The sequence below is a fragment of the Chiloscyllium plagiosum genome, chromosome 13 (genome assembly GCF_004010195.1).
Source record: "Chiloscyllium plagiosum isolate BGI_BamShark_2017 chromosome 13, ASM401019v2, whole genome shotgun sequence".
Taxonomy (NCBI): Eukaryota; Metazoa; Chordata; class Chondrichthyes; order Orectolobiformes; family Hemiscylliidae; genus Chiloscyllium; species Chiloscyllium plagiosum.
In genome coordinates, this window is record NC_057722.1 from 63,417,950 (window position 1) to 63,431,746 (window position 13,797).

General features: G+C 43.2%; 1 protein-coding gene across 1 annotated transcript in view; it reads left to right on the top strand.

Moving 5' to 3' along the window:
* The window catches only part of eif2b5 (eukaryotic translation initiation factor 2B, subunit 5 epsilon), a 49,843-nt gene that overhangs the window by 20,034 nt on the left and 16,012 nt on the right, over nucleotides 1-13,797 (top strand). The window contains exons 8-11 of the mRNA XM_043702620.1: nucleotides 3,077-3,222; nucleotides 3,770-3,905; nucleotides 6,478-6,579; nucleotides 7,930-8,037. Coding sequence (XP_043558555.1) covers nucleotides 3,077-3,222; nucleotides 3,770-3,905; nucleotides 6,478-6,579; nucleotides 7,930-8,037 — 492 coding nt within the window. The remainder of the gene's footprint in view (nucleotides 1-3,076; nucleotides 3,223-3,769; nucleotides 3,906-6,477; nucleotides 6,580-7,929; nucleotides 8,038-13,797) is intronic.

Genomic DNA, 13,797 nt, shown 5'->3' on the forward strand with positions numbered 1-13,797 from the left:
TCTTTACCCAGAGAGTGGTGGGGGCATGGAATGCGCTGCCTGTGGGAGTGGTAGAGTCAGAATCTTTGGTGACCTTTAAGCGGCAATTGGATAGGTACATGGATGGGTGCTTAAGCTAGGACAAATGTTCGGCACAACATCGTGGGCCGAAGGGCCTGTTCTGTGCTGTATTGTTCTATGTTCTACATAGCATCCATGGATTTCTGAGCGAGAGCATTCCAAAGATTCTTTGAGTAAAGAAATTTCTCCTTATCTCAGGTTTTTTTTTGGAGCAGCTTATGGTATGACCCACCAGGAAATAGGCAGTTCTGGATTTGATGTCATGAGGCACACTTGATTAGGGAGCTCAAGGTGAAGGAATGCTAGAGGCAGAGAACTGATATGATAGAATTTACCTTGTAGTCTTGAGAGGGAATCAGATGTAATTATATTACAATTGAATAAAGATAACTTCAAAGATATGAAGGAGGACCTGGCAAGATTTGATTAGAAGGGGACCATAGCAGGGAAGATAATGGAGTAGCAATGGCAGAAGTTTCTGGCGATAATTTGGGAGGCACAGCAGAAATTAATCCCAAGAAACAAAAAACATATCAAGGGGAGAATGAGGCAACCTGTAGAAGGAATTGATGATTCGCCATCTTCTGTTGTTCTAGGCATGCTGTGTAGATATTCCCTAAGTACTGTTAAGGAGGGAACACTGGATTTAAGTGAGGAGTGAAGATTTGTGTCTGAGGGGCAGAGGGAGAGAGGGTGAGGAGAATGTCCCACAATTCAAGACTCCCTGTCCTGACCCCCACTTACTGATACTGATGGAACATTGACACAGTTCTAAGTCGGTATGGTGTACAACTTGGGCAGGAATTTACAGGTGGTGGTGTTCCAACTTAGTCCTTTCAAGCTCCATTGGCTTCTCTACAGGTTCATTTAAAAATTTTTGGCCTTGTCTTCAAATCTCCCACCAAAAATGAGTGTTCCCATCTTGCCTTACATATCTGGGAATACCCTCAGATCCTTGAACATTGAGATTCATGATCCACTGTGTCCCCTCCCCAAAAAGCTTTTTCCAGATCACCTCTCTTTTGGCACCCATCTGACACTGCTTCTCCTCACCCCTCTGCCCCTCAGATACAAAGCTTTCACTCAAATCCTGTATTCCCTCCCTAACAGTACTTAGGGAATATCTACACAGCATGCCTAAAACAGCAGAAAATGGCTTCTCAGGGACAGACTCGCTCATAACTTCATCCTTAACTTGCTCTGATCTACCTCGTTCCTCATGCTTATTCAACCAGTTTGCTACTACTTTCAAGAATATTCCATCCAATTCTATTCACGTTCCTTGCTTTCTAAAATCATTTCAAAACTCCACTCTTTCATCTTGCCCAACTATTGTATCCCTCTACTTTCCTTCCGCCAGAATTGGTGTTCATTAGTCTGTCCTCCTTTTCTAGAATAGTAGTCTTTACTGTGCTTCACATGTGGACAAACACAGTTACAGTGTTACATGATTGCAAAATGACAGAACAAAGTTGATGCTGCTTATACATTCACGGGATAGGACAACAAATTCAGTCAATTATTCCTGCACTTCCAGCAAGTACCAATAATTCAAATTCATCACAACTGCTCGCATGGACAAAAAAAATGCATACTATTCAATTGTAGTCATGTGCACACATATATTGACAATAGGGACAAAAACAGAAATTGCTGGAGAATCTCAACAGGTCTGGCAGCATCTGTGGAGAGAAAGCAGACTTAACGTTTTGAGTCCAATGACTCTTCAAGACTGATTGTAGCTCGGAAAATGTTGGTATATATGACAGTGGGGGAGGGCGGAAAAGGAGCAAATGGTAGGTAGACATGGATCCCGGAGAGAGAGAGAAAGAGAGAGAGAAACCACAGTTGAGCAGACAAAGGGATGGATAATGGGGACCCGGAGAGAAAGAAAAGCTGATAATAGGATCCATTTGTGGGTGAAACTGTTTGTCTGATTTTTGGCAATAGCACCTCTGTCGCAGCTGACTGTTGAGGGTCATCTGCTCATGCATCTGGGTGGCCATCTTTGGCGTGAGGACATATACTCTTTGTCACACATTATGACATATCATCTTTTTGTCAGTACAGCCTATTTCTGAATAAACTATGGCATTTAATATCCAAAATTATATATGGCCATTTGGTTCAACTAGTCAATGTGTGCATCGAAATTGTAAGTGGGCCAGAAAGCGAGATCCCACCAATGGTGTTATTAGCCGAGAGACTGTAGATGCTATGTCGAGTGAACTCATCATTGGAGTAAATTGACAGTAAAAATAAGCGTACTCATCAGATGTATAATAGTTAAAATTTTCAAATCTCCGAAACTAACTTAAAATGGTATAAAATCTCATTTTGGACATTGGCCAATGTAGTAAATACTTAGAAACAAGAGGAGACTATTCAGCTTCGCAGAACTGTTCTGCTTTCACCTGAATTCTGTCTCTCTGTATCTGCTCACAAGGGTCAAGTGGCACATTGGTAGTGTCCCTACACTGAACTGAGGCCAAGATTTGAGTCCACCCTGCCCCAGAGATAGGTCACAACGCCCATGGGCAGGTTGATTTTTAAAAATGTCTAATTCTCATAGCTAGGAAAGCTCTTGTGGCACAATGGTAATGTGCCTAGTTACGACCCCTAGTTACACCTCTACCAACACAACTTATTTTTAATTACAACTAAATAATCTGCCTGTTGTGGCATCTTGCTGTGCACGATTTGGCAACTTATTTTCCTACACTGTAACACTGAATTGGCGGCTTTCATGTGCTTTTACCAGTGGGTCTGTGTACATGGCCTGAAGCTCTGCTATCATCCCATTGTTGATCTGCAATTTTGTTTTCTTGAAAGTCACAGTTCAGTTTCAGTCAGTATCTCACTCTCACCGATGAGTAACAGCCTTTTGGCTACAGATTGTTTGCCAACTCCTCAGCAGTTAAATGTATTCAGTGTAGAGGAGGGGCGAAGTCAAAACCTGGAAAAGACTTTAAAATATAATTTAAGCATGAATAAACACTTCCTCTCCTCTCCACAGGAGACAACGTGAAACTGGATCAGGCGTACATCTGGAATAATGTCCACATTGGAGATGGAGTGGATATCTACAGATCAGTTGTGTGCAGTGATGTGGAGGTCAAACCTAAAGTCAGATTAAATGAGCGTTGTGTTTTGGCATTTAACGTAAGTATGACTTATTCTAATACAGAGAACTGCCTGTTCTCCAGGTGCATTCAATCTACATCCCTACTTTTGATATTTGTCCAAGTTTCAGCAGATACATAGGCATTCTTAGCTTTATATTCAATGAGTTCTTGGGAATTTTCCAGGGTCATGCCTGAAGCTTTTCAACTATCACAGCAGCATTACCAAAGCAAGCTGATATCTAGCTCCCCTTAAACAAACCTGTGCTAATCACCTGAGCCACTTATGTGGTAGCACGTTTCCCAAAGAATGATAGAATAGGACAACACAGAACGGAATCATTCAGCCCTCCAAGTCTGCTCTTTAAGTTCACAATTTTATGTAAAATTTCCTCTTTATTGCGAGGATTGCTTAGACATTAACGCGCTGCATTTATTGCAAAATGGAATTTTGTTCAGTTGCCAAGTGACATAATAATTCAAGTGCAAATTCCCCAGAACATTCAGGTACTCAAAGAAAACTGTTATGACATGTATAGGAAGTTACAGTGGATGCACCATAATTGATGCAGTCACACCTCCTGCAGGTAGTTGTGGGGCCTGATGTGTCACTTCCAGAAGGTACTGTGATCTCCATGCATTTACCAGATGAGGAGGAAGATGACGATGAGTTCAGTGATGATGCAGGAATGAACCATACACCCATAAAAGCAAAGGTGAAAGGTGAGTCAGTTTTACTTAAAGTATCAGTCTGGCTCACTCTCCCTCCAAGTCAAAGCTGTGTCAATGCCCCGTGGAAGCGCCATCCAGGGTGAAAAATGTAGTGAAACATTAATGGTGTACTGCGCTTTCAGACGTTGCCATTTTTTAACTGAGCTATTAAGTCAAAAGTTTAGATCAGAGTGGTGCTGGAAAAGCACAGCAGGTCGGTGGGTGGGAGGGCAGGGAAGAGTGGTGGGGCTGGGGACAAGGTAGCAAAGAGTACAATAGGTGAATGGGGGTGGGGATGGAGGTGATAGGTCAGACAGGAAGGTGGGGGAAATTAGCAACCCTCCTCTCTGACCTATCACCTCCATCCCTAACCCCATTCACCTATTGTACTCTTTGCTACCTTCTCCCCAGCCCCACACCCCCATTTATTTTGGGTGGCCCGGTGGCTCAGTAGTTAGCACTGCTGCCTCACAGCGCCAGATTACCGGGTTCATTTCCCGCCTCAGGCGACTATGTGGAGTTTGCACATTCTCCCTGTGTCTGCATGGGTTTCCTCAAGGTGCTCCGGTTTCCTCCCACAGTCCAAAAATGTGCAGGTTAGGTGAATTGGCCATGCTAAATTGTCCGTAGTGTTCGGTGAAGGGGTAAATGTAGGGGAATAAGTCTGGGTGGGTTGCGCTTCGACGGGTCGGTGTGGACTTGTTGGGCCGAAGGGCCTGTTTCCACACTGTAAGTAATCTAATCTAAACTTATCTCTCCACCCTGGAGGCTTCCTGCCTCTATTCCCGATGAAGAGCTTTTGCCCGAAACGTCAATTTTCCCGCTCCTCGGATGCTGCTGTGCTTTTCCAGCACCACTCTGATCTAAACTCTGGTTTCTAGCATCTGCAGTCCTCACTTTTGCCTATATTAAGTCAAAACCCCTGTACTGTATATCTGTTCACATAGATACCAAATATCGCAGAGCATTATTCTTGAGAGTTTGAGGGAGTTCTTCCTAGTTTCTTTTGACCAATATTTAATTGGAACTATTAAGAATCAATCAACTGGCTGTTCATCTCAATGCTGCAGCACCTAGAGCTACGTTAATTGGCTGTTATTTTGGAATGACTCACAGTGAAAAAACTGCTAATTACTTTAAAATGCCCAGTGAACATATTTGGCACTGTTTCAATCCAAACGGTGAAATGGCTTGTTTAATGCTCGTATTGAGCAGGTTGACTAGGAGTGGTTACTGAGCTGAGTGATCTCAGACAGGGCGGTGTTTACAAGCATACAAAGTACAAGCAGAAGTAGATCATATAGCCCTTCAAGTCATTGCTCCACCATGCAAATAGTTCATACCTGATCTATTTTAAGTTTCGTGCAGGTTAGGTGAATTGGCCATGCTAAATTGTCCGTACTGTTAGGTGAAGGGGTAAATGTAGGGGATTAAGTCTGGGTGGGTTGCGCTTCGACGGGTCGGTGTGGACTTGTTGGGCCGAAGGGCCTGTTTCCACACTGTAAGTAATCTAATCTCTCCACCCTGGAGGCTTCCTGCCTCTATTCCCGATGAAGAGCTTTTGCCCGAAACGTCAATTTTCCCGCTCCTCGGATGCTGCCTGACCTGCTGTGCTTTTCCAGCACCACTCTGATCTAAACTCTGGTTTCCAGCATCTGCAGACCTCACTTTTGCCTATATTAAGTCAAAACCCCTGTACTATATATCTGTTCACATAGATACCAAATATCGCAGAGCATTATTCTGGAGAGTTTGAGGGAGTTCTTTCTAGTTTCTTTTGACCAATATTCAATTGGAACTATTAAGAATCATCTCAATGCTGCAGCACCTAGAGCTACGCAAATTGGCTGTTATTTTGGAATGACTAGCAGTTTTTTCTCTCTGAATTACTTTAAAATGCCCAGTGAACATATTTGGCACTGTTTCAATCCAAACGGTGAAATGGCTTGTTTAATGCTCGTATTGAGCAGGTTGACTAGGAGTGGTTACTGAGCTGAGTGATCTCAGACAGGGCGGTGTTTACAAGCATACAAAGTACAAGCAGAAGTAGATCATATAGCCCTTCAAGTCATTGCTCCACCATGCAAATAGTTCATACCTGATCTATTTTAAGTTTCGCTTCCACATTCCATCTATCTCTGATAAATAGGTTTAAAGACCTTCCACTCTCTTCTGAGGCAGAAAATCTGTGAGTTGGCATCCGTGCATTGGAGAAAGTGAGAACTGTAGATGCTGGAGAGTCAGTCGAAAAGTGTGGCACTGGAAAAGCACTGGCAACATCAGAGGACCAGGAGAGTTGACATTTCGGGCATAAGCCATTCATCAGGACTGTTGAGCTGATGCCTGAAACGTCGACTCTCCTGCTCCTCGGATGCTGCCTGACCTGCTGTGCTTTTCTAACATCACACATTTCGACTCCGTGTCTTATGGAGGTAGAATGCTAAGCATGGTTTCATCTCTTGATCACTTTATGGCCCTCACATGCCTGACAAAAATGTAATTGGGCACATGCAGTTGTGTAAGAAATCACACCTTAAAATAGTCGCAATCCAGATCTTTTCTCGTTCCATCTGTTGTTGCACAGGCTACAACCAAGCTGAAGTGGGATCACAGGGTGTAGGATATGTCTGGATGGCTGCTACCGAGAATGAGATTGAAGATGATGAGCTGGTGCAGAATATATGGGGTAAGGATTTTCAGGAAAAATTATAGAATTTAAAGGTTGCAAAGTTTGAGCTAATCCAACCAACTTTGCCTTTGGGTGAAATTACATGCCCTGCCAAACATCGTCTTTTCATGTTCTGGAGTCAGTCCTTTCTCCAGAAAGATGCACAGTTACATCTTGTGCCCATTTATCTAATTCCGTGTCCATTCTAGTTAATTATTCAGCAGTTGCATTCCTTTTTCAAAGGAGTGTCTTCGGGATGAGAGGATTAAACTTATTTGTTCTCTTAGCTGAATGCAAGACAGTTCAAAACACTACTTGGAAGAAAACATGGGGTGCCCAATCCAATATTTATTCCTCAACAACTTCATAAAACAGATGATCTTATTATCAGGTTGCTGCTTTTGGAAGCTTATTGTGCACAAATTGGCTGCCAGCTTTCTTACATTCCAACAGTGGCCACACTTCATTGAGTATTTGATTGGCTGAAAAAAAGTGCATTGGGAATTTTGTGGTTGTGACGCATGCTGTCAAACACAGTGAAAATGTATTTTGGTTTTCTTTCTCTTGGTGAAAATATGTAGAAATAGTTTGGAATCACCATTTGGCCTAATTAGTTGGTGTTGACTTCTCCTGTATGAGAATAAAGGTTGTCACTAACTTTCTCGTTTTAAGTTTAACTGATGAGTAAAACAAATCTAAGCTCTCCCACGTAGTCGAAGAGCCCTGAGCAGGTAGATAGCGATGAGAGATACAATACTAACTGTTTCTTGAACAGTTTAACAAGAATATCCAATGTATTATGTGTTTGGCCTCTTTCTTTTCGTTAGGACCTGTTTGAAAAAAACAGAAAATGGCATCACTTGTTTTAAAGTAGCCAAACCAATGCTGAGAGCTTGATACTTAAATGCAGGACTCTCCATAATGAATGCTGATATCAGAACAGAGACTGTGGAAACCAGGTTTCATGGCAAGCTCGAGGAGGTTCTTCCTTAACTCCCCTAATCTGGAGTGCCAGAAAACCACAGTTACAATGGCAAATCAATAGTTGATTTTGATCATTCATCATGAAAAGTTAAATGAGACGGATTAAAGCTCCTTTGTGAGATATTGTTAGCTATTTGCTTTGCTCGAGCTTTGCTGGAGTCTCGTCTAGGTCATCAAACACAATGAAAATGTATTTTGGTTTTCTTTCTTTTGGTGAAAACATGTAGAAATAGTCTAGTCTAGGCTCGTCCCCCAAGAAAGCTCTCTAGATTGCCCAGAACCTCTCTGCTCTACCTGGGCTTCCTGTGTGATGAGTTCTGCTGCTAAGAACTTTAACTTTTAGTTTTCTGTTTTCTCATCATGGAATTTTTTTCTCCTTTGCAGGTCTCAGCTTAAAGTCTGAATCTGGGAGTGAGAGTGATAGTGAGATGAGTGTTAGCTCACAAGAGGTAGATAGTCGAAGTGTCTCGCCTCAGCTGGATGATGCAAAAGGTGAGATTCCATTGGCAGTTTTGGACATGTAGAAATATTTGATTTTTTTTTTGTTGGGCATCACAGTAGGACAGTTACGTCTAGTCAGGTTTGACTAATTGCTGAATGGATTTCCAGCTCGTGCAGATAGAGTCATAGAGATGTACGGCACGGAAACAGACCCTTCGGTCCAACTTGTCATGTCAACCAGATATCCCAACCCAATCTAGTTCCACCTGCTAGCACCCGGCCCATATCCCTCCAAACCCTTCCTATTCATCTACCAATCCAGATGCCTTTTAAATGTTGCAATTGTACTAGCCTCCACCACTTCCTCTGGCAGCTCATTCCATACACGTACTGCCCTCTGTGTGAAAACGTTGCCCCTTAGGTCTCTTTTATATCTTTCCCCTCTCACCCTAAACCTATGCCTTCTAGTTCTGGACTCCCCCACCTCAGAGATAAGACTTCGCCTATTTATCATATCCATGCCCCTCATGATTTTATAAACCTCTGTAAGGTCACCCCTCAGCATCTGACGGTCCAGGGAAAACAGCCCTAGCCTGATCAGCCTCTCCCAATAGCTCAAATCATCCAACCCTGGCAATATCCTTGTAATTCTTTTCTGAACCCTTTTTTAAGTTTCGCAACATCTTTCCGATAGGAAGGAGACCAGAATTGCACGCAATATTCCAACAGTGACCTAACCAATGTCCTGTACAGCTGTAACATCACCTCCCAACTCCTGTACTCGGTATTCTGACCAATAAAGGAAAGCATACCAAATGCCGCCTTCGTTATCCTATCTACCTGTGACTCCACTTTCAAAGAGCTATGAACCTGCACTCCAAGGTCTCTTTGTTCAGCAACACTCCCTAGGACCTTAGCATTAAGTGTATAAGTCCTGCTAAGATTTGCTTTCCCAAAATGCACCACCTCACATTTATCTAAATTAAACTCCGTCTGCCACTTCTCAGCCCATTGGCCCATCTGGTCAAGATCCTGTTGTAATCTGAGGTAACCCTCTTCGCTGTCCACTACACCTCCAATTTTGGTGTCATCTGCAAACTTACTAACTATACTCTTGCACTCACTTCCGAATCATTTATATAAAGGATGAAAAGTAATGGACCCAACACCGATCCTTGAGGCAATTCACTGGTCACAAGCCTCCAGTCTGAAAAACAACCCTCCACCACCACCCCCTGTCTTCTACCTTTGAGCCAGTTCTGTATCCAAACAGCGAGTTCTCCCTGTATTCCATGAGATCTAACCTTGCTAATCAGTCTCCCATGGGGAATTTTGTCGAATGCCTTACTGAAGTCCATATAGATCACATCTACCATTCTGCCCTCATTCATCCTCTTTGCTACTACTTCAAAAAACTCAAATCAAGTTTGAGAGACACGATTTCCCACGCACAAAGCCATGTTGACTATCCCTAATCAGTCCTTGCCTTTCCAAATACATGTACATCCTATTTCTCAGGAATCCCTCCAACAACTTGCCTACCACCAATGTCAGGCTCATTGGTCTGTAGTTCCCTGGCTTGTCCTTACCACCTTTCTAAAACAGTGGCACTACGTTGGCCAAACTCCGGTCTTCCGGCACCTCACCTGTGACTATCGATGACACCAATATCTTATTAAGAGGCCAGCAATCACTTCCCTAGCTTCCCAGAGTTCTAGGTTACACCTGATTAGGTCCTGGGGATTTATCCACTTCAATGCATTTCAAGACATCCAGCACTTCCTCCTCTGTAATATGGACATTTTTCAAGATGTCACCATCTATTTCCCTACATTCTATATCTTCCATGTCCTTTTCCACAGTAAATACTCGTTTAGTATTTGCCTCCTCTCCTGCGGCTCCACACACAGGCCGCATTGCTGATCTTTGAGAGGCCCTATTCTCTCCCTAGTTACCCTTTTATCCTTAATGTATTTGTAAAAACCTTTTGGATTCTCCTTAATTCTAGTTGCCAAAGCTATCTCGTGTCCCCTTTTTGCCCTCTGACTTCTCTCTTAAGTATACTCCTACTGTCTTTATACTCTTCTAAGGATTCACTCGATCTATCCTGTGTAAACCTGACATATGCTTCCTTCTTTTTCTTAACCAAACCCTCAATTTGTTTAGTCATCCAGCATTCCCTATACCTAACAGCCTTTCCTTTCACCCTGACAGGAATATACTTTCTCTGGACTCTCGTCATCTCATTTCTGAAGGCTTCCCATTTTCCAGCTGCCCCTTTACCTACGAACACCAGTGCCCAATCAGCTTTTGAAAGATCTTGCCTAATACTGTCAAAATTGACCTTCCTCTAATTTAGAACTTCAGCTTTTAGATCTGGTCTATCCTTTTCCATCACTATTTTAAATCTAATAGAATTATGGTCGCTGACCCCAAAGTGCTCCCCTACTGACACCTCAATCACCTGCGCTATCTTATTTCCCAAGGGTAGGTCACGTTTTGCACCTTCTGTAGTAGATACATCCACATACTGAATCAGAAAATTTTCATTAGATTCCTAAACCCTGAACACTATGGCAGTCCCAGTTTGGAAAGTTAAAATCCCCTACCATAACCACCCTATTATTCCTACAGATAGCTGAGATCTCCTGACAAATTTTTTTTCTCAATTTCCCTCTGACTATTAGGGGGTCTATAACACAATCCCAATAAGGTGATCATCCCTTTCTTGTTTCTCAGTTCCACCCAAATAACTTCCCTGAATGTATTTCCGGGAATATCCTCCCTAAGTACAGCAGTAATGCTGTCCCTTATCAGTAATGCCACTCTTCCTCTCTTGCCTCTCTTTCTATCCTTCCTGTAGCATTTGTATCGTGGAACATTAAGCTGCCAGTCCTGTCCATTCCTGAGCCATGTTTCTGTAATTGCTATGATATCCCAGTCCCATGTTCCTAACCATGCCCTGAGTTAATCTGCCTTCCCAGTTAGGCCTCTCGCATTGAAATAGATGCAGTTTAATTTATCAGTCCTACCTTGTTGTCTGTTTTGTCCCTGCCTGTCCTGACTGTTTGACTCACCTTTGTTCTCAGCTGTACCAGTCTCCGATTGAAATCTTTCCTCAGAGTTAATCTGCCTTCCCAGTTAGGCCTCTCGCATTGAAATAGATGCAGTTTAATTTATCAGTCCTACCTTGTTGTCTGTTTTGTCCCTGCCTGTCCTGACTGTTTGACTCACCTTTGTTCTCAGCTGTACCAGTCTCAGATTGAAATCCTTCCTCACTATCTCCCTGGGTCACATCCCCCACCTTACTAGTTTAAATCCTCCCGAGCAGCTCTAGCAAATTTCCCTGCCAGTATATTAGTCCCCTTCCAATTTAGGTGCAATCTGTCCTCCTTGTATAGGTCACTTCTACCCCAAAACAGCTTCCAATGATCCAAAAATGTGAATCCTTCTCCCATACACCAGCTCCTCAGCCATGCATTTATCTGCTCTGTCCTCCTATTCCTGCCCTCACTAGCTCGTAGCACTGGGAGTAATCCAGATATTACTACTCTCGAGGACCTCCTTTTTAAATTCCCGCCTAACTCTCTGTCATCTCCCTTCAGAATCTCAACCTTTTCCCTTCCTATGTCGTTGGTTCTAACATGGACCATGACGTCCTGCTGGCCCCTCTTCCCCTTGAGAACATCCTGCACCCTCTGAGACATTCTTGATCCTGGCACCAGGGAAGCAACACACCATTCTGCTTTCTCTGCTGGCCACAGAAACATCTGTCTGTACTTTGGACTAGAGTATTGCCTCAGGCAGCTGTCTGTGTGGAGTTTGTACATCCTCCCTGTGTCTACGTAGGTTTACTCCGGGTGGTCCGGTTTCCTCCCACAATCCGAACATGTGCAGGTTAGGTGAATTGGCCATGCTAAATTGCCTGTCGTGTTAGGTGAAGGGGTAAATGTAGGGGAATGGGTCTGGGTGAGTTGCTCTTCAGAGGATCGGTGTGTACTTGTTGGGCCAAATGGCCTGTTTCCACACTGTAAGTAATCTAATCTAATCTAACAATCATTTGCTTGGAACCCGACGTATCGCTCATTACATTATCTTCACAAGGAAAGAGTTGAGAGGTGTTACAGTCTACTTCAGCGTCCCTGGGATACATGGATGAAATAAATGCCAAACTGTACTTTTCAGATTGTATTCATTGCAAAACCACCTCAGGATATTATCCAAGACCAATGATAATGAGCTGCTGCTTCAGTGATCTTGCCTCATTGGAAAGTCAGACATAGGGATTTTCACTTATAATTGCACAATGTTCATGACTCCTCGGATAATGAAGCAGTCTGGATGCATGTGCAGCAAGTCTTAGACAACATTCAGTCTTGGGCTGATAAGTGACAAGTAAAATCCATGTGCACAAGTGTCAGGCAATAACCACCTCCAACAATGGAGAATTTGGTCATCACCCCTTGTCATGTAATGGCATTACATTACCGACTCTCCCAGTATATACATCTGTGTCCTGGGGTTATTACTGACCAGAAACTGAACTGGACCAGCTTTTTAACCACTGACGAGAAGAGTGGATCAGAGGCTGAAAATTCTGAGACTCCTAACTTGCTTGACACCCAAACACACCAATTAGAACTGTGATGAAATACTCTCCACTTGCCTGGATGATAATAACTGTAAAGAAAAATGCAAGAAATTTAGCATTCTCCAGTATAAAGCAGTCCATCTGATTGGAAATCCACCCATTGCCTTAAACATTCACTTTCTCCACCACTTTCTGTCAGTGTCCCCCAGGATGCACTGGGGATACACTGCAGTAACTTTCCAGCAATCCTTCCAAGTCCATGACAACTACCACCTAGAAAGGCAAAGGCAGCAGACGAGTGGGAACAACACCAGCAAATTCCCCTCTGAACTACACACTGTTCTGACATGGAATTATCCTTTGCTGCTGGGACTAAATCCTGGAACCCCCCTTCCCACCCCCCCCCTCCCCCCCTCCAACACCACAATGGTTCAAGAAGGCAGCTCACCACCACCTCCTTGGGCAAGACTTTGTTGCCTTCCCACTGATGCTGATATCCTAACTGTAGCTGCAGTGTGGTCACTGTTAATTTCACAACACCTTTGCCTTCAAGTCACACAACCCTGATATTGACAGGTGTTGGTCTGCCTTCACTATTGTTGGCTCTGTATCCTACTAATTTCTTCATTCTGGGAGCTTGATCATCGTAGGTCCCACAAAGGCAGGTTGGGGGTTCATGTGACAAAGAAAAGGCTTTTCACCTCAGGGCTGCTGGGAGCAGGTGATAAGCACAGCAGTACCTGTGTTGCTCACATCCCAGGAATTAAATACTTTAATTAAATTGCAAGAGTGGGATGAATGAGAACGGGTTCAAACTAGTAAAAGTCAGAAGTTCTTCTTTCAGGGAGTGATCAATGTGGGCTCCCAATTAAAGTCGTGAGGTGAAAAGGAATCCCTGGCATGATTTAAGAACCGATTAGATAACGCAGTGGAGGAATTCATCCTCTGGTCGGATGAATTATAATGTGATGAATGTTCATTGCATTTTTTGCAATTATTCTGTGACCTCAATTCACACAAAAATGTGAAAGATTGTGTTCCAAGAGATTCTAGATTACAGTCTGAACAAACCAGCTCAGACATGATATTAAATTATTTCAGACACTCTGATTGTAAGGGAAATGAAATTTTCTTCCTTATCTCCTCTCACCATGTACTCCTGGAGCCGATGCAGAGTTTGTTTGCATTGGCTGTACAGGGAGATGTTAAACCTTTAGAAT